At 31.1% G+C, this 22,861-nt stretch overlaps 1 protein-coding gene across 1 annotated transcript; it reads left to right on the plus strand.

The window, feature by feature from the left end:
• Positions 1 to 16,177: 16,177 nt before the first annotated feature.
• LOC145169340 (uncharacterized protein At4g28440-like) lies at positions 16,178 to 17,802 on the plus strand. Its single transcript, XM_079087918.1, has 3 exons — positions 16,178 to 16,315; positions 17,037 to 17,270; positions 17,362 to 17,802. Exons 2-3 carry the CDS (start codon positions 17,051 to 17,053, stop codon positions 17,547 to 17,549), a joined length of 408 nt encoding a protein of 135 aa, XP_078944044.1. The 5' UTR covers positions 16,178 to 16,315; positions 17,037 to 17,050; the 3' UTR covers positions 17,550 to 17,802.
• The last annotated feature ends 5,059 nt before the right edge of the window (positions 17,803 to 22,861 follow it).

Below are 22,861 nucleotides of genomic sequence, written 5' to 3' on the forward strand. Positions count from 1 at the left end.
CAACATTTAGAGTCGGATTCAAAGCGGCGGAACAAGTAATAATGGGAGGCATTTCTTGAAAATATTTTTTTAACTTTGCTTTCATCGGTTTCATCATATTAGCAAACATTGCGCTCCTCATTTCAAACTCATTTATTTTTGCACTCATTAAAAAAATTTGGTTTAAAACTAAACAACTTGTAGGGTAATAAACCCCCGATAAATAAGTAGTTGCTTTTTTAAAAACATCAAACATGTCCGTAACAAGTTTGATAGTATCCCAACTTGATTCCGGATAAGCCGTAACCTTGTTACAGTCCGCAAGGTTGTCATGGAACATTTTTAAAGTATCTTTTTGACGTAAGACACATTCAAACATTTTGCAAGTGGAGTTCCATCGGGTATTATTTTCCCAATTCGGACCTAAAAAGAGGGCATTCATATCGACACAAAATTGCATATAATTATGATATCGAGCGTTACTTGAACTAAAAATATCTTTTAACATGTCTTTGAAACCATCTTTTATAGTTTCAATGCTAGTTAGTCCATCTTGCACAACCAAATTAATGATATGTGCAACACATCGACTATGAAAAAAAACACCATCGCAAATTGGTTTATATTTTAGTTTTAGTTGTCCAACCGCGACGGTGTTGTTTGAAGCATTATCAAAAGATATAGAAAAAATCTTTCCTTCAACTTTATAAGTTTTGATCACACAATCTAAAATTTTAAATAAATTTCTACCGGTGTGCGGGTACTCAAACAATTCAAACGTAATCGTACGCTTCATCATTACCCAATTAGTTGGATTAATCCAATGAACGGTAACACAAAGGTACGCATCCGGTGAACCGTGAGGAGCCGTCCAAACATCACAAGTTAAATTCACACCGGTTTCTAAAGATTGAAATCCTAAAATCATTTCATTTTTTGCAAGTTTCCACATTTCAATACAATCACGTCTAATAGAAGTACGACTCACATGGCAATATCGTGGTTGGAGAGTATCTTGGATGAGTGAAGTCAAACGTTTGTTGTCGAAGTGGTCAAAAGGCAAGCATTCTTGAATCACGAACTTCGCCATCCTATCCCGAACTTTAGCCAAATCGTAACTCCACAATGTTGCATCATTCGCCATTGTTGTTTGATTATGACCCGACCCAAATTTCACCGCGGGGCATCTTTTGGTCATATGAGTTTTCAATGTCGAATTCCCTTCTTCATTAAAAAAAGCACCACATTTCTTGCATCGCGCCTTTTTTAGACCATTCGACATTACACACAAATCATAGTTGCACCAAATAGCCGGATTTCTATTTGTTTCTTTGATGCTAACAACGGTAAGAGTGTTTGATGAATCTCCAATACCAATGGAAGCCGAATCCATTGTTTGAATTAAGAGTGTTTTTTGAACTAAGAGAGGTTTTTTGAGGAATTGTTAAGGTAAAGTGGAGACCTAAACATCTAATACATATATATACTATAAGGAATGGTTAATATGGTCAAAAAAGAGCCAAAATCGGGTCCTTATCAGCCTCAAACGGCTATATAGCCGTTAGGAAAAGACAAAAAAACGGTAACTCTCGAAAACCGGTTCAGCAAACCGGATAAAAAAACCGGTTCCAAACCGGTCTCAAGGGTAAAAAAGGCGAATTGGTCGGATTCGGTGGTTCGATTCATATGCGATTCGGTTCTTAAGTGAACCGGTTCAAGCCTAAACCGGTTTCCGGTTCAGCGACCGGTTCGGTTCCTGAACCGGTTTTTTTGCACACGCCTACAGCCAACAGAAGAACTTAAGTTTGATTTGATGTAATAAACTAATAATCATAAATGGGCTCTTAATTTATATAGATTGGCCCAAAACAAGAATGAACACAATATTCACATTAATTACTTATCGACAACACTGCAAGATTGTTCTTGTGGTACTCAAAAAACTTTGAATATGATCCAAAAAAAATTTAATTTGCATAGAAGGTCCAAAATCAAGAAATTCCAGTGATTTTGGTCCAAAAGAACTTGAAAAGACGATTATCCCCTTTTATTTTCTTTTTCGTATTTTTTATAATTATTAAAATACAATTTTAATTTAAAAATAAAAAGTAAAAAATAATTATCCCCCACCCCCCCCCACCGTTCTCTCTTTCTCTCTCTCTCTCACACACACACACACACAGAGACTTCTCTCTCCACTATACCCTTCTTCTCTCTTTAACTCTAGTTCTCTTTCTCTCGTCTTCTTCATTTCACCTTTCACCTGCAAATCATTTGCAGATGAAAAAAACTCAGATGGAAAACAACTTCCTTTTCTCTCTGTCTCTCATTTCCGTCTTATACATTTAAGAATGAGTGATCCAAAATAACAAAAACCCACACAAACATTCATTGCAACAAAAACCCAGCACCACCGAGGATTTTAATACAGTAACATCAACAATGTCGATTTCAACAGCAGTCACTCCGTCACGCCTCCCTCACCAATGACCCCTCTCCGACGACGCATGTGATTTCAACCCACATCCTGACGTCTCTTTCTTATTCCATACCTTTCCCCTTGTCTTTCTCATACCAGATCGATGTGTTTCTCAAATTTCAAGGCCCGGTTTTAGGGTTTTCAAGGTCCGATTTAAAGGTTTTAAACAGAAGATGAAGATGAAATGACATATCTCTATCGAATCTGGTATTATTGAGTCTGATTATTCTTGGTTTCAATGATGGATGATGGTGAATTTTTGGGATTCGAGTCGATGAACATATGAAGAACAATAGATTTTTTTTTCTGTGAAGAACATCGATGAATGAACATACCGATTTTTTTTATATTTGATTTGAAATGATGAACTAAAGATGGAGGCTGTGTGTTTGTGCGATCTAATAATTTGAAGAATACGAATTTGTAATGTTTCAAAAACACGATGAATACAGAGAACGGTATTGTGATGTTATGAATAATGAAATGCATAAGAAATAAAGATCTATCTGTTTGAGCTCCGATGGAAAGGATATTAAAACATATACCCGATTGGTCAATATTCACTTGTCAAAGTCAATCTTATGGACCTTTTACGGTGTTTAAAGAACAAGTTGTGTGTGAGAAAGATAGAGGGATAGGGGTGGATCCGATCCAAAGTTTATTTTTTATTTTTAATTATTTAAATACCAAAATATATAAAGAAAATAGAAAAAAAAATAAATGAAAAGGGTAAATCGACTTTTCAAGTGTATCAGAGACCAAAAACCCAGAAAAACCCTGATTTTGGACATTTGGTGAAAGTTGGAAACTGTTTGAACCCTATCCAAAGTTTTTTGAATACCACAGGGACCAATGTTGCAGTTTTGTCTTATTAATTTTTCAAATGATATTACTATATTTTCATATTGGATTAAAACATAAACACTATATGTAATGTAAAAACTAAACGGTTCATAAGAAACATAATGATTCATAAAAAAAATGATTTATAAACTCTACTTCAATGACTTAATTTATTCATGTATTTTTGGATAATTTCTTTAAGGGAAATGACATTGTACACCTATAATGTTTTTGAAATTGTCCTAATCAGTCCCTAAACTTATTTTTTGGCTTTATGATGGCATAAAGTGAGTCTTGACACGTCGTTTTAGTCCCTTTAACCTAAGTACCACATGTATATGCTACTGCCAATGATTACACAAATGTGGTGGATCTTGGATCATCGTCATGTAGATGATGAATCAAACTTTAATTGTTCAATATAAACATATGATCTGTGAGTTACTTTTTTTGATTAGTTTGTGGAAGATTGATGAGTGTTGAATGGCGATTTTGATCGTCTTGTTGAAGTTCCGATCAAATATGAAGATGATGACTCGGGTACAACCTGAGTTACCAAACCACATGAAATCAAGTCGACTCCTAAGCTTTTGGCATTAGCTTATGACGATTGTTCTGATTTAGAGGAAGGAAATGATTCTTTTAGATATAATTGAGCAAATATTTCACAAAATCAGATTGTTCGATGGTTTAATCTGAATATCATATTGAAGCGCCTCAACTCAACACAAAACCTTCATCTCTGATGAATCCGACACACTCTTCGAGAATGTGCATTCTTTGTCATCATCATGGTCGAGAAGTCGAGTTGTATCTCTGGTCAGTAAGTGGAGTTCATAGGCTGCTCCAGGTATCCGATAATCACAACCCATTGGTTTTATGGAATTGCAAAATTTATAAACTAGTTTCTTATCGTATTCGGATTATACAATGATAGACGAAGAAGCAAGATTGTGGGTGGAAGAATTACGAACCGATAAAATCTTGACAGATATCGGATATCGAGAAATTAATGAACACGATAAGGTGAAGTTATGATTGGCTCTCGATAACGATGAAACAAAACATAATAACCAAGGTTGGATGGTTAGGTTAGGGCTAAATATTTTTTACATTGCCAGACTTAGATCCCCCATTTTATACCAAACAGATGCCATACAACTCATATATCCATAACTCAATCGGCCATATTTCTCCTTTGTTGATTGAATCAACAAAATCAAAACCATCCGGTAAGCAAAAGAAGCTTGTGGTTGTTGGAAAACGGTGTGGGAAAGTTTGGATGTCGAATCAAGTTCATCCATTGCTAGTCGTCAGAGTTATAAAATAAATACTAAAAAAAGCATTGAAGGTAGAGTTGTTCAAGGAAGTGGGTCAAAAAGGTTGTCCACGTGTCAAGGAGTAACTGAATACCCCTTCAGAATTCTCAAAAATGACTATTTAAATACAAAAAAGTCTCTTTATGTCCTTATAAATCCAAAAAAATAAGTGTACGACTGATTAGATCAATTTCCAAAACATTGTAGGGATACAATTCTATTTCTCCTTTCTATTGCTAAAATGAACATATCATCAAAACAGTTTCATCAAAATGTTTTTGGTTTAGCGGTAAGGAGAGATTCTCTCAAATTAGAGGTTAATGGGTTCAAGTCTTTGTAGGAGACATATGTAGTATTTAGGAGTACGTTAGTTTACTTTCAATATCTATATATATATATATATATATATATATATATATATATATATATATATATATATATATATATATATATATATATATATATATATATAATTACATAAAGATAAGGGCCAATGGGCCGATTATATAAAACAATATAACATAAGGTATAGTAAATATATTCGCTAACATCACCCCATAGTGAGAACAAGAGGAGGATCTCGAATGTTCAAGCTGGATCTAAAATCAAGAAACAACAGAGAAGGCAGACTCTTCGTAAAGATGACATCATACTGAGACGAAGAAGGAACATGAAGAACGCACACATGACCAGTAGCAACCTTGTCTTTCTCTCAAATTAGAGGTTAATGGGTTCAAGTCTTTGTAGGAGACATATGTAGTATTTAGGAGTACGTTAGTTTACTTTCAATATATATATATATATATATATATATATATATATATATATATATATATATATATATATATATATATATATATATATAGTTTAATAGCACATTTCTCTTCACCGAGCCCGTTGCTCGTAATCTCATTAGGTAACTTAGGTGTAACATGATCATTGCAATTGTTTGTATTTCCCCATAAAAGTGATCAATAATTCATTAAACGAGTATAAAAAATTACATAAAGATAAGGGCCAATGGGACGATTATATAAAACAATATAACATAAGGTATAGTAAATATATTCGCTAACATCACCCCATAGTGAGAACAAGAGGAGGATCTCGAATGTTCAAGCTGGATCTAAAATCAAGAAACAACAGAGAAGGTAGACTCTTCGTAAAGATGACATCATACTGAGACGAAGAAGGAACATGAAGAACGTACACACGACCAGTAGCAACCTTGTCTTTCTCCTTGTCAGTCGGCGGTGTACCAGCATATGTTGGTTGACGAAGGTGATCATCTACTCCATATCTTATACAGTGGATTTTGAAAAGTTCTCGCCAAATATCATAGTTTATCTCATCTAAATCAAGAACTAAAGGTAGTGCTTGTTTGATGTTGATAGAGGGAGAGATTTTGTCTGAGATATTGTTTCCAGACATTGAGAGATCAAAAGAAGAATAAAAGATCAGATGAGTAATGAAAAAAGAGAAACGAGAGAGTGGTCGGCGGGAAGGAAGCCGTCGACTAGGGTTTTAGTCGATGCAATATAATAGGGAGATGGATAAGCTCAGATACCATGCAATTGTTTGTATTTTCCAAGAAAAGTGATCTTCTATTCATTAAATGTATATATACAAAATTAATTCAAGATAAGGCCAACGAGCCGATTATATAAAACAATACAACATTAGATATAATAAATATATCCGCTAACATAACATGAATCGTACACAAATAGTATTATGCATTTATTGAAACTTATCAATAATGATTCAAATATATTGTAATAACTTTGATACGAAAAAATATAGCGTAAAAATTTTACTTGCTAATTCAACAAACTTAACTAGATGGTTAACGTTACAATAATCTTTATAAATAAATACTGTTAGTTATGTCGTGGAGATAAACGTTTTTACTAAATGATATACAATGATTCAAAAAAAGAAAGATTCAAACTGATTTGGATTTGGGATTTTATCACCTTTAAAGATTTAGAAAACAATATACATACTTAATATGATTCAAACTTAGGATATATAATTCATAAATAAACTCACGTTTTAAGGCTCGAGAGAGTGATGTCATTTTTACCATACTTCCTTCACTGCTATATAAGGCTCCATGTCATTTTTTACAACAAAAATGTGCTTTCTTGCCACACACCAGAAGTGGTGCCACACTTTTTTTAATAATTAAATTTAAATAAAAACTTCATTTTTAATTAAAAAAAAACATAAAATCTCATTACTTCAAAATAATAAAAAAAATATTACATTGAATTAATGAAAAAAAGAACATAATATGACATTAAAAAAAAGACAAAATTGCAAAAATAGTCTCTGTGGTATGCATTTTTTTGGGGGTTTTAGTCCAAACCAGGACTTTTTTGGATTGATGGTCCTTTTGGCCTAGTTTGATTGTGGTTTTGGTTCTTCGGTAAATTAAAAAGACTAAAATGTCCTTCTGATATATTTTTTTTTATATTTTTTGTACTTAATTTAATGTTTTATTATTAATCAACATTCTCTCTCTCTCCCCCTCCTGTGAAAACCCACCAACGATCCAAATAATCCATTTAAACATCAGATTCTAGCAACTTGGATTAACCCACAAAAAACTTAAAGATCTTCACCCACTTTCACTATGAACACACATACACATACTAGATCGAGGTGAAGAAGACCCATTTTAGTGACTATCAAGAAGTCCCTCTCCCTTCCCTCTGCTGGTGAACCTCCTCCTTCTCTAAAATCAATTTCAGCACCTGGTTCAATCTTCCAACCACAATCCTCGTCAATAATCCCTTATCTGTTTATTTAAATTCCAAGCCACTAGAAGGGCATCCAAGACTTTCTTCTCAAACGTTCAAAGACCTGAATCCTCACCTCCACCTCCAGCAAACTGAAGAGGGTAAGGTTTTCTGTCAAGATGGCTCTAGTTTGTCGATTTCTATGTTCGATTTAGTCGATTTCTATGTCCAATTTCACCTGGATTTTCATTGATTTCATCTGGATTGCATTGAGGTCAGTGGTAGATGGGTTATATCGGGCTTTCTGATTTTGTGTGTATGGAGATAGAGGTGGATGAAGGTGCTGGTGGCTGGTGTGATTTTTGGATCTTGTGATTTTTGGATCAAAACAAATTAGGAACGAAGCATCACAAAAATCGTAGTAGTATAACCATCCATTGATTGAAACATCAGTCGTTCATCCTTCATCAGCCAAACCAAACTTCAACTCCATCGATGGAGAAACACAGGTCACCGGTGGATTTGTCGTCGCTGAGTTGAATCAGATGCAGATTCCCCTCCATCTTCGACTGTATAAACGAAGGTGATGGTGGCGGAGTAGGGAGGCGTTCAATATTGTCGGATTTTTATGTGTAGGGGTTTCTAGCGAGAGGAGGGATGAGAGGAACGTATTTCTGATTGGAGGCCAAATTTATTTTGGCTGTGGAGGTGGAAGACGAATTGAGAGAGAGAGAGAGAGAGAGAGAGAGAGAGAGAGAGAGAGAGGGGGAGAGGGAGAGGGAGGTAGGCTCGGTTTTATATTTAATAATAATGATAATTTTAAAAAGTGAAAGAAAAATGAAAACTAAATTCATTAAGGGTATAATAATCTTTTTAGTTTGGACAAAAACCAAAACTGCATGTAAACTAGTTTAAAAGGACCACCAATCCAAAAAAGTCGAGGTTTGAACTAAAACCTTAAAAAAATGCATACCACAGGAACCATTTTTGCAATTTTGTCTAACAAAAAATCTTAAACACTTAGAAAAAAAAACTAAAAATCTTAAACTTATAAACCTAAAAAAAATACATTGAAAAAAAGATAATGAAAGATAATAAATTTGATTGAAGTTTAAGATAAATCATATGTGGTGCTAAATTAGATGTGGATATGTGATTTAATTTGTCTTGAGTTCCAATTTTCATCGTCATATCATTTCTCATGATTTTGAATTTCAATCAATGTAGGTATCTTTTTGGGAAAATACGTATTTTCATCTCGTATTTGTGAAGATAAGACCATACGGAGTGGGTGCGGTCTAAGCCGCACTCCATCCGGCACATCATCACGAACACCGCCCCCTGGGTGCGGTCCAGGTGCGCTCTAGGCCGCATTACGGCCTTCCAGGAAAGCGCTTCTTGCTTCAATCCTATTGGTCCTCGTGGTTACCGTTTGCAAACGGTCATTTTTCAAAAAAATTATTTTATTTTTTATTTTTTTTATCAATACTATAAATACATTATCAAATTAACCAAAAACACTCATAAACATTTGATGTTTTTTACCATCTTCTCTATTTTCAAACCCACAAAAAATGTCATCCTTCAAAAATCCGACCAACGAAAAAACACCCACTAGAAAAACCACAACTCCAAGACCTTCACTCGATCAACCGGTTTATTCGTCTCCTTTCTGTCACTATGGGGGTATGCTAATGAAGGGAGACGTGAAAAAACGTTACGCTAATCGTGATTAATTTGTAGTTGTTTTCCAAATTTTTAATTATTTGATGTGTGTGTGTTTCTTTTTAAAGTTGTAAGCTTTCTAGTTTTTTATTTTCTAATTTCCTAGGATTTTTTTAAATAATGTAATGGTTTTTATTTTTAATTAATGAAATCTTTTGTTTTTAATTAAAACTAAAAATCTTATTTATTTAGAAATAAAAATAATTAAAGGAGTGTGACACCACTCCTTGGATGTGGTATGAAACCACATTTTTGTGTTAATGAGTAAGGTGACGCCTACGTGTCACTGCGGTTCCATGAGGGAGTGCGGCATCGCTCCCTCGAGCCGAAGCGAATTGAAGGGTCTCAACTTTCTATAAATGAAGAGCCTTAATGACACTTATCACTACGTCATCTTCTTTCACTTTTCCAAAAACTTTTGAAGACAACTCGGTGTTTTATCCAAAAACTTTTGAAGACAACTCGGTGTTTTATCCTACATAGTACATACATTAACATACTAAGTTTTATAATTTGTCTTATGGGGTAACCGTAAGTTTTATAATTTTTCTTCTGCAGTAACTATACTACGTCCACTACTGTAAATCTGTCACCGATAAAGATAAACTTTGATTTGATAAACCAAATTATATACCGGTTTGAGTTAAGTTCAAATAATCTTATGTTCTCATCACATTTTGCTAGATATTTATCTACTTTTCTATTCCTAACAAATAAATAACTCTCTGTTTTATTTTGACTACATCTTACTAAACTAACACAAATTTATTAAGACAAAATTACAAAAATGGTCCTCGTGGTTGACAAAATCGACCAATCACGGTCTTTATGATGAATTCTTTACATAGATGGTCCTTGTGGTTTCAAAATCTTGCAGAGACGGTCCTTTAGGCTAACGGTGTTAACCTTTTCAGTTAAGTTCTATGTGAAATGACATATTTGCCCTTCCAGCATAGGGACCATTTATGTTTCCTACCACAGGGACCATTTATGTAATTTTCTCTATTATTTATTTTTATTTTTACTTAATTTATTTATATATTTTAGGATTTAGATGTTTTTAAAGTTTTGTTTGAATATGTTGTTTAATGTTTTTCTTTATATTTTTTCACAAATATTTTATAGCGTTTTGTTCAAATATTTTTTTTCTTCTTTTTTTCCTTTTTTTTTGACATTTTTTCAAATACATTTATTGATGTTTTTGATGTTCTATTGGAATAATTATTTCTAATTCTTTTACGTTTTGTTCTAATATATTTTTTTAAAGTTTTTATTAGGTTTTCTTTTTTAATATTTTTTGAAGAATTTATAGTCACCGTAATTATAATTCGCAACTTAATTAACTTACAATCATGTTTTCATTTCTTTCTTTCTATTTTAATATAGATAAGGTTATATAATTATTATTTTTTAATTCATATATTTAACTATATAAAGCATATAATGATGTATGAGTATTATTTTTGTAAAGTTTTTTATAACTATTTTTTGTAAAAAAAAAATGTAAAAGGGTTTGTTAAACTTGAATAGGATTAATATAGATAGACTAATCGAAATACATATGATAATCGGAAATTGAACGGGTGTCATGTTATACATAGACTAATCGAAATCTATATAACTTAAAAATGCACAAAATGTCTACAAACAAAAGATAACTCGAAAACGTTACATTTAAATCCAATGACGTAAAAAAAACAGAAAATTATTCCAATAAAACGTCAAAAAACATTAATAAATATACTTGACGAAAACGTCAAAAAGATTAGAAATTTTTTTTTTTATCAAAACGTCAAAAAATGTTAACGAATATGTATATATATATATATATATATATATATATATATATATATATATATATATATATCTTTAAATATTATTAAAAGAGAAACTTTATGACATCATCTTAGATAATCTGGATCCTTAATTGTATTTCAATCTTATTTTTTCCACCCTTAGATCAAATTGTTGACATCATCTTCCCCATATGGAATGTATTTAATTACAGTAAATATTTTCCAATCGTCAAACAATAACTTACATTCATTGAAATGGAATGTATTTAATTCCAAAAAAAGTTTTCCATATTTTAAATCTTGAATTTCCGGTTATGACGATTTTAATATGGTCAATTTTAAAAGCATATTACTAACAAACCATTTCAATCAAGGCATTAATATCAACCATTAATATAAATCTGTTTGTATTAGTAAACCATTAATATAAAATCTATTTTTATTAGGAAATCATTAATACCAAAAAATCATATTCAAATTATCACATACATATACGATTCATTCTTGAATCCGCGGCTCACACTTATTTTCAATCGTTTATTTTCTTCAAACCTTCTCCTACAACATCATTCTTATTGCTTATAACGTCCATCATCATTATCTGCTTCAAACATTCGCTATTGTGCACTAGAATGTCAGTACCTTCTTTTGCTTTTTATATTTTTTTCGATTATTTTTTGTTCCTATATCAAATATATGTATTCATATGTTTCAATTTTCTTTGCCACAAATTACATGAAATCAGTTAACTACTTTTCTGAACCTTTTCAAATAAATAGGAAAATATATTACGTACCTTTAACAAAACAAAATTTAACTATCTTGGGAACTGACATTAATTACAAATATGTTACTTTTATATATTAGAGATCATTATGATTTTTTTTTTAAATTTTTATGTCATAAGAATCCGGTTAATTTTGGCATGGTTTTAAAATATCATTGAAATTATTATGTTTTTATATATCATACCAACCTACTTTTTTATCTTTATATAGTAACAATAAAATTTATAAATTTACACAACAAATATACATATTTTGAATTTCGTAATATTATTATACCTTACAAAATACAACTCCCTCCAAAATAATTTTCGCCAGTAATTTCATCTATAATTTCACCAAATTTAAATTTGTATTTTCTTTATATAAATTTTTTTAATGATCCTGATTTTTTTCCTCCAAAAGTATATCAAGCATTTACGTCTTAGATAATGCTGCCCCATTATAATTATTACTTTCCAAAAATATATACGTTTAATGAGGAATTTGATTTAACGAAGGAAGTAAATGTTAATTAAAACGAGATATATATTCCATAATTATTACACGGGTTGATTAAAAAAATTTAATATCAATGTGTAAACATTAAACATTTTTAAAGTGAAATTTCAGAATACATACAAACGATGATGTTGTACAATGAAATATAAAATTGAATAGATTGAAAAAAAAACTATTAAGATAGTCAATTTTGAAAATAACATAGTTATGAAAAATTATAAAGTAAGATAAAAATTATAAGATATTAGGAGATTTGTAAAAAGTACAATTAGTAAAAGCGTTACGGTTATTATAAAAAATAAGACCGTTAAGATTAGTAAAAATACAATATATAAACTAAATTATCACAATAGTAATGAAATGTCATTATTTGATATTTTATATAATTGAAAGATATACCAAATTACATTGATGATATACTAACATTATTCAAAGTTGCGCGAAAACTAATGCAAAGTTTTTGCGAACACCAAATAAATAAGAACAAACATAAAAGCTAGCACTTATATTCATAATCAATTTAAAATAAGCCAATCATGATTTAGAAAAAAATCTTCATTGATGATATACTAAAATTAAATCAATATAACATTTAACATTCTATAAATTATACCATATGACTTTATTTGAATAAATGAAATAGTTGTCAATATTTAATGTAGTGGAAAAACGGTATATTCGTTGTCAATATATGTTTAAATTAGGTAACCTTATTATGGAAGGAACGTCTAATTAAAATGCTTATAATTATATAACAATATCATAACTATATGAGACGACGAATGTCGTTCTACTAATAAAAGAAAAAATGTTGTCTACAAAGAGATCCTTCAATGATTATAGATATTTATCGTTTTCAATGTATTTTCTACACATTTCAATAATACCAATAACCATATATTTTTTTATAATCATTATGCAATATCTGTAGACAATTATATGTTTTTTTATGCGTTCCCCGCGTTTAACGCGGACTATAATCTAGTATATATATATATATATATATATATATATATATATATATATATAACATTAAACAATATATTTAAACAAATCTTAAAAAAAAATCTAAATCCTTAAATATATAATTAAATTAAACAAAAACAATAATAAATAATATAGAAAATTACATAAATGGTCCCTATGGCAGTAACAAATTACATAAATGGTCCCTATGGAAGAAGGGCAAATATGTCAATTCACATAGAACTTAACTGAAAAAGATAACACCGTTAGTTAAAAGGACTGTCTTTGCAAGATTTTGAAACCAAAGGGACCATCTATGTAAAGAATTCATCATAAGGACCATAATTGGTCGATTTTGTCAACCACGAGGACCATTTATGTAATTTTGTCATTTATTAAAGTGAAACCAACATATAGTAAGGGGTGTTTGCGATTGCTTTTCAAAAGGCTTATTGACTTATTGTTTTTTTGAAAAACTAATAAGTTAAAAAAAATATTCCTCAAACTAAAAAGCACTTTTCGAATAGTTTTTCTATTAGACTAAGAAGAGTGGTAACATTCCTAACACCTTGTCACGTTAGATTATAGAGTGTCACATCATTTTTGACTATTTAGCACCTAATCTTAGCATTTGGTAGGGAGTGGTAACACTCTTAGCACTCCATTTTTTTTCTTTTTCTAATTTAATTAAATTACTTTATTTTAATCTATAAATATTTTTTGTACATAAATATTAAACAATTTTTTTAAACCACAAACAATTACTAAGATAAAATAATAAAAATAATCATTTTTTTCATTTAATCAGTTCATAACAATTTACAAAATGTAGAAATCTAACAAGTATAAATAAGATAAAATAATAAAAATAAAACAGAGATACAACGTGTAGGTTCCTATCTCCCATTACATTCAAAGAATACTTTACAAATACAAAGAATTGTTTAGAAAATATCAGTTAGAAAATATCAGTTTTTATGACCGACTAAATTACAATTCGATAACAATTTTGTTAACATCATACCTCAAGATAGTTAAAATGGATATAAAAGTATGGAAATAAAAATAACCAAAGGACTGATGCCTTCAAAACAATACTAAGCTAAATAGCCCCATGCTTCACAAAACTGTTGATCAATCATAATTTCCTTTCGTTTTCACCAACTGACGACATTTCCATAACCTGAATACTTATATCATCTCAATCAAATTTTTTGAAGGCCAAACCAAATCTTTTGGTTATATGTGGATTTAGGAAATCTTCGAGCTATTTAAAGCTTCCATCACATTATCCGCCTACAAACCATACCATTAATCTCATTTATTCAACATATTTCCATATTTCGTTGAAAAATATAATAATATATATTTGGTGATGTTTCTATAACAGGTTTATTTTTCCAGTAACCCCACACAACCCAATTCATATTAGAATTGAAACATAGCTATTTCCAGCAATTTACCATTTGTAAAGGATTGGATATTGAAAGCATACCGGCACTCCAAGCCATGCAATAGAGTAGTGCAAACCAGCCAAATTGTGCAAGACATGAAGATTTTCTTTGAAGAAGAACAACACCGCGTCTCTGAACCCAAATTGCATTGAGTTCATCTTTTGCATTGCAACCAAATAATGGTTAACCTCAACGGATTCTGATGAAATGCATTGTTCAAAAAAGGCAATAATAGCATCCGCCTTACTAACCATTTCATGATGTTTATTCACATAAAAACCCCTCCATCCCTACACTCACACATAGAAACTCCCCAGGTTGAAAATGCAAGAAACAGCAACATACTTTCTTTCATTTGTTTGATATAGCATCATACTTTTCTTTCATTTGCACAATACGAGTTTGCATTTTAAGAACTCATTAAGTTACCAATTTCTCAAAAGACTTATGCTTTAATTGTCACTGTAGAAGAGAGCCTAATCAACCCTCGGTATGAGGAAGAAAAAACATTCAAGCATATTTCCAGTCAGACAAACGACTATCTATGGAGAGAGAAAATAAGGATATACCTTCAAATTAGAGTCCAAATGTTGTTGCTAAAGTTGATGGGGATTGAATTCGGGAACAGAAGAAAATTGCTCTTTATCGAAACCTAGGGCTATCCATTTGTCTCTACATAAACCGACCCATATATGATCAGATCCCCAAAGCTCCCGTCAAAACCGAGAGCACCCACCCTACGCACACAAATCCAATTCCTTCAGACCCCCAAATTGAATTCATAGAAATTTCCCAAAATCAGAATGCAATTCTCAATTCGTAATTTCTCAAAATATTGAAAAATCGAACAATTAGGGATATGAAAGGAAGAAGATAAGCGAAAGAAATCGACAGACCTGAAGCAATGAGGCGATTTTGAAGGCGATATCGCTTGGAACCCAGTTCTGAATGGATCGATTGTTCAAATGAAATTTGGTTGGATCCATTGAATGAGGATGTAGCCAATCATGATCCAACAAACTTCCTTCTCTCCTCTCGCCAAGCAATTAGCGACTTTCATTTAGCAACCCCCTAGCGGGTGCTAGGGGACGGTGTTTCAAGCTCGCTAGCGAGGGCGGTGACGACCTCCACTCCGCTTAGCTTTAGCTTCAAAAAACACTTTTTAAAAAGCATTTAAAACTTGGTTTTTTGAAACTGTTTTTGGCTTTTTAACCAAAACAACTTTAAAAATATTTTTTAAGCCAAACACTTTTTAATTTATTGGTTTTTTCATCATAAAAGTTAATCCAAATACTTTTTAAAAAACTTTTTTACAACCACTATAAGCCAATAAACACTTTAGAGTTCAAAAAAACATTTCCAAACACCCGAGACATTGCTATGGACAACCAACTCTCAAACATATGTCCCAAACAATTAATTCACTAATTCTCCATAGAGACTACCCACAAATGAGGAATATCATAGATACAATAAACTGTATAAGAGGAATTGACAATAATAGAAAGTTAATATAAAATTGAAAGCTTATTATATTCGTTTTAAACAAAATATCAAAAAGATTATTGCATTTATTTTTGGTAAGTGAAATTTGGGGATCCCAGTTCGTTTACCCTAATTATAAAAGGCGATTGGCACTCGCACGATCATTAATCTCGATCCCCAGACAGATCTTCACCCCCTTTCTCGTAAAAGTTCTACGAAAATCCATACTCGCAACTCAGGTCAGTCGATCTTTTCTTCCATCGATTCATAGTACAATTACAGGCATTAGATTTCATCGACTTGCAATGATTTACCAATTTGCAATTTGTACAATCAGAGTCGACTTATGATTGCTAAGTTTACTGTTTTTTTTCCGTCAAATTCCTATGGAGTTGTCGATCGCCCTTGACATTCTGTTGGTATTGGGTCCCGATCTTGTGTGATCGACTTACACAAGTTAAAAAAGCGACGAGGTTGAAGCTGCTAGTTGAATTCGTTTGAAACAGCAAATTAAATTTGTTTTGAAGTTCATGCATGTATTTGTGTACGGTCTTTTGAATCGATTGTTATGCCTAAAGCTGCAAATATTCTTATTCCATTATCTCCTAAATCTGATCATGAAAAAGTCAACAAAAAATCTGTTTTTGTAAAGCTGTATCTGACGTTTCATCGCTATCCTGTGTCTGCTATTGCACTTTGATACGAACAAGAGTCATAATCTTGTTATTATGTAGTGATGATATACATACATATTACAGAAGAAGAAGATTTGGTTGTTACATTTAAATTTAGAAAAGAATGCTGTAATTCTAGATTTCTAGTTCATGCTTCATGCATGTATCCATACATACATCTTTCAATTGATGATGTCGATTACTAATAGTACATTAGTACTTGTTTCCACAATCAATAGTTAGGTTGAAAGTTGAAACTGAATTGATGATTTGTTTGTTGTTGTAGGGTTTGTTGGGAAAATGGCTGAACAAACGAAGCAACAACCAGCTTTCACTAAGATTGACCAACTTCGCCCTGGTGCTTTTGGTCTTAACCTGACTGTAAAAGTGGTTAGTTCAAAGATGATCATGACAAGAGGAGGTCGAAATGGGACTCAAGGACGCAACAACATGCGTCTTGCTGAATGTTTAGTTGGTGATGAAACTGGAATTATTGTCTTCACTGCTAGAAATGATCAAGGTAAAAATCTAATCTTTTTCTTTTTTTGATCTTGAGAATCATATCACTTAACATATTGGTATGGAATTTGATTCTTATCCACAATTGGCAGTGGATGCTATGAAGGAGGGAAGCAGTGTGATTTTGAGGAATGCAAAGATTGATATGTACAAAGGGTCAATGAGACTTGCAGTGGACAAATGGGGTCGTGTTGAAATTACTGATGCAGCTGCTTTTAGTGTCAAGGAAGACAGCAATCTTTCACTTATTGAGTTTGAACTTATCACTGTTGAAGAATGACTGAATGAGATGAGATCATGCCTATGTGTTCTTGTATCAAATGGCAAACTGTAAGTTTCTCTTATCCTTTCTGGTTTTGGATTAGAGTCAGGTTAATGTTTTTATCATCAGTTATCATGATATGAGATGAGAGATAGTCTTTTTCACTTTTGAGAATAGTATAAGAACTTGAGAGTTGTTTATGACTATGTATACCCTTTGTTTTTGAATTATATTTTCAGCATATTTAACATGATGACTAAGGTTGCTTTGATTTTGTATCTAATATCTTAGTCTCAAATACATTTCCTTGATAAATTCCAATTCTTTCAAAAGAATATATGCCAAATGTTGTGTTTGATATGAGAAATGATCAATGGAATGACTCCTTTATTTGGAATGAAGAAAATTGGTTATTTTTAGGTTGGTTTTTATTTATTTATTTATTTCATCATGGAATGAAATGAAAGTATAATCTATTTTTCGGTATCTAACTTTTAATACAACTAATCTTAAAAAAAAAAAGACAAAACTGCATAATTGGTCCCTGTGGTTTGCAAAAGCAAAAAAAAAAAACTGTGGATAGGATCCAAAAAGTTTTCAATTTGCATGGAATTGGAAAGTTCAAAATCAAAAAATTCTCATTGTTTTGGTCCCTAAAAAACTTGAAAAATACTATTTTTCCATTTTAATTTCTTTTTTATAGTACTTTACCATTTTCTTAATAACAAATCCTTTCCATATTGAAAGGCCACATGTCTTCAATAATGTGTCTTCTTTAATAATGACTTCTTATGTCATTAGGGTTCTGCTATTCAGAAATAGACGAGCTATTTCAACAGAAGAAGATTGAGATCAACTCAAATCTTAAACACTCAAACTTAGCTTGTTTATTCCATATGGGCAAATGCCCTATTTATAGGCTCAAAGGAGCCGAGTACAATAATAGAATTGCAATCGGTTGATTGCAATATGACAAACCTATTTACATTATAGCCCCCTAGACTATTGAGGGACTTACATACTTTATGTTACATCAAATAATACACTTAATAATTATTCTATTATTCTACCGACACATAATAACAAATCATTTCCATATTGAAAGGCCACATGTCTTCAATAATGTGTCTTCTTTAATAATGGCTTCTTATGTCATTGCTTACGTCATTCCTCCCGCCTCCGAAAAGACATGTTTTTGAATAATGTTTGCTTGTGTCATGGCTGACGTTAATCTTTCATGAATGGTGTTTCTTCTGTGTTTTCTGAACAGTGATTGCAATTGTGTCTTGGAGCATGCATAATATGTTTGCAAAGTTGTTTCTTGATATCATCGGGTAATTCAGCCAGTTGATGAGAAAATTTTTCGAAGGGTTGTTCGAATGTTTCAATTGCTTTCATTGCTTCCGGAGTGATTTCATTGTCTGTTAAAGAGTAGATAATGAAAGTTTTACTAGCATAATTTACTCTGATTCTTGACCTTTGATCTTTACCGTTGCCAATGCGTGATGATGCTAAATAAACACCGGCAAGTGCAAAGATTAGATGTTCTTGTGTTGGTGATTCACGGGGTAGATCATCTTTTGTTGGTTTTGAGCCGTTGCTTATTCCCATGTTTGCAAAAGTAATACTTGGGACAATTAGTTGAGAATCTTCATCAAAAATTGGGTAGCTAGAATGCATTTTGATGAATAATCCTCTTTCTTGTTTTGCAAAGCGTATTTTATAATTTCTGATGATAGTTTGCACAGCAGAAGGGAATTCGCTGATGCAGTGTAGATTGGTGTCTTCTAGATAGATGGTGTCGATGAACCCATGAATAAAATAATCCCATAAAGTCATAGGATCTGATAAATCGGCTAGGAAAACTGCTTTAGGGCCTGGGCGCCTGGCTACTGGGTAAAAACCCATTAAAGAATGGACCTCGGTGTAGGAAACGAGGCTATCCCATAATTCAGCGAATTTTTTGGCAGATGGTTTTTTCATGGCTTCCTTTTCTTTGGTTGATAGAATGGATTCAAGGGCAATTTTTGCATTTAATTGGTTAAGAGATCTTGGGATGGATACAGGTTTTTGTGGTGTGAAGCTGGTCATAGGTTTTTGTGGTGTTAGGAGAACTGTTTTTGAACATTCTACGTTATCTTTTATTACTGCTTTGTATGCTTCGTTGTATGCGGCTTCTGCTTCATTTTTTGTTTTGTAACTTTTGTGAATAATATTTCTTCCAAGAATATATGAACTGACAATTCCCCAATTGTCATATACTCCTTTGTTTTCTCCGTTGAAAATTACGTATCATTTCTTTATATTTTGATCTGCTTGAAATGGTGGATATTCTTCTGGATTTCGTATTATAGGTTGTTTTTCTAACTTGAGCATTGTTTGTGGCTGACTATCATCGGATGAAATTTCTTGAATGTCTTCTTTTGGTTGCTTCGTTGTTGAACTGCTAGCTGCTTCTTCTTTAGGTACTGATTGGGATGATAGAATTTGTATTGTTTGTCGTAGTTGTTCTTTTTCTCGTCTGACTGCTTCGAGTTGTCTGACTAATGATGCTTCTTGCTCTTCTTTTTGTTTGAACTGGTGTTTGATTTGCTTCATGATTGCTTCCATTTCAATATATCTGTGGATTGAATATCTGCGTCTCTTGGGTACCTGAATAATTGCTGAAAATTGTTTGATATGAAAATTTTCATATCAATGTATGCTTTTGGTGATATATTCATATCACTGTATGCTTTTGGTGATATTTTCATATCACTGTATACTTTATCATTGTTTACTTCAGATGGTATTTTCATACCAATGTATGCTTTTGGTGATACTTTCATATCACTGTATACTTTTGATGGGTCAGATATGAGGTTTCCCTCGTTATCTAGTCCCAATAATACTTTTCCCATAGGATTATGTACCTGCATCTTAATCAGAATCAGTTGTATATGCATAAATATCTATATCTGAATTTATATCTGAATCTTCTATGGGTTCGTATCCAAGGTCGTATGCAATTTTTAATATATTTGTTTCTTTTTCGTTTTTAGTCTTTTTCGGGCATTCATAAGCTTTGTGTCCTTCTTCTTGACATATCCAACATTTACAGTCTTTTTTATTCGATGGGCAATAATTTGTTTTGGATTGATATTTTTGTTTATATTGTTTTCTATTTGGGAAATATTTTCTTTCCCCTTGTTTATAATATTCTTTATATTTGGGTTTATAAGTTTGTTTTTTCCAAATTTTCTTTTTACTTTGTTGTTTTTCTTTACAACCATATTGATTTACTTTGTTAGAAAGGATGTCACAACATAAATCAATTTTTGCATCTTGTGCTGTTTTTTGTTCTAAACATTTTTTCTGCATCCATGCTTTTAATATGCTTATTCGTGCTCCTAAGGTGTCTGCAACTTTATTTTGTTGTAATGCTTCTTGGAAATCTTTTATTACACTTTGGCTTACTAATGATGGTAATTTTTGATAAAACATATCTAATGCTGCCTTTTTTCTAATGGAATCTAAATTATAATAATGTTCAGAATATTCACATATAAATGGTTCTAAATAACACATATTACAAATTCGTAAATTAGTTAAATGCCATAGTGATTCTAATTGAAAAGCTTCTTTTGATATTTTATCTTCAATTTGTTTTCCTATGAATTCCTGAATAAGACGGCTTAATACATTTTTAAATGTTTCCATAGCATCAGTGGTGGCTATCATCATTGTTTCGGTTTCATCAAGAGATGAAAGGAAACGATATGCGTTACCTTGTGTTTTATGAATGATATAATTAAGAAAGTGTTTTGGGTGTAAATTTCTTAATTCTTCGGTTAACTGAATTTGTACTCCCATTTTATTACTCCATTCTTGAATTTTTGCTTCAGGATTTTGGTCACAATCAATAAAAAGAATATCTGAATTTGTTGGAAATGTAAATAATTTAGGTATGTATTGAGGAGGTATTTTTTCCCATTTGTTTTGTTTATTTTTAACCATTCCTTGTCTATATAAAAAATTTTCTTCTAATGAAGGTGGTCCATAAATATATTGACTTTGATAATCATCTTCAACATATGATTGTTTTCGTTTTAATCCAAAATTGTTTTGTGAATCTCTATATGGATTTGAATAAGGGTTTTCATCTTCTGAAGAAAAATCATATATTACTTCTACGTCATTATCATCTGAATTATTTTCTATTTCTATATTATTTTCTTGAGTTTCAGATGGAATTTCTAGTGCTGCAAATAATTTAGTTAGTGTTTCTACTTTTTCTTGTAAAGTTTCCATATATTGTGTGTATTAAAAATAAAATTTTTAGTTTCTTTTTTCTAGTGAAGTAGTTGTTTTTTCTATCATATTTAACAAATTAATTTTGTTATTTTATCTTCAAGGTTTTTTATTTGTTCTTGTTTCCAATTTATACTATTATTTATTATATGTATTGCTTCAATATTAGATATACAATTTATCATTGATATGTCAGAATCTATTTTTAAGTTTAAAAGAAATTTTTTAGATTGTTTCAATGTTTTACGAAAAAATTTTAATTCTTGTTTATTTGTATCTAGACTTGAAAAACTCATGATTATAATTTTATAATAATAATAGTTTAGTTTCGTTTTAGATTTAAAGTTACGATTGAAATTTATTTAATAGTAGTGTTAATTATAATAGTGTTTAAAAGACATATGTTTTAGAATACAAATAGTTTTGTTTTTAGACGTCGTATTTGCTTGTAACGGATTTTAATACTAGTTCTTATGAAATATCTAACATCATGAATATGGTTATTGTTTAAAATCGTACCTTGATTATTAGGTTTGTAAGAATCCTTGAGATTTTTTTTAGAATTATTTATAGATTCTTGGATTTGTTGTATTCTTAAAATAATATTTCTATTAGGAATACAATTCATCAGAATTTTGTTAGACATAAATATATATTTCAAGCATGAATTTGATTAATTTGATTATTAAGAACGAGTATTATTTTAATAAAAATTTCAAATTTTGTAGAATTAATGGTTAAAATAACTCGGAATGAGATTATCATGGAGAAATAATATAACAATTGAATAGAATATCTTGAGACATATTTATGATATTAAATCTTCTTTCGATAATTTTTAATTGTTTTAATAACGATGATTTTTTGAATATGGGTACTTAAAAATAATGATTATTTATTTTCATGTTTATGATGTTTATGATGCTTATCATGTTTATGATGCTTATCATGTTTATGATGCTGCATATGCATATATTCTTATTAACGATAGATTGAATATGCAAACTGATAATAAGAACAATAAGAACGTTACTTAGCTC

The sequence above is a fragment of the Lactuca virosa genome, chromosome 4 (assembly GCF_052849685.1).
Source record: "Lactuca virosa cultivar CGN04683 chromosome 4, Lactuca_virosa_CGN04683_v6, whole genome shotgun sequence".
Classification (NCBI taxonomy): domain Eukaryota; kingdom Viridiplantae; phylum Streptophyta; class Magnoliopsida; order Asterales; family Asteraceae; genus Lactuca; species Lactuca virosa.

Coding starts and splice junctions, on each gene's coding strand:
- LOC145169340 (XM_079087918.1), top strand. CDS start 17,051: ATGGCTGAACAAACGAAGCAACAACCAGCTTTCACTAAGATTGACCAA. Junction 17,271..17,361: donor CACTGCTAGAAATGATCAAG/GTAAAAATCTAA, acceptor CACAATTGGCAG/TGGATGCTATGAAGGAGGGA.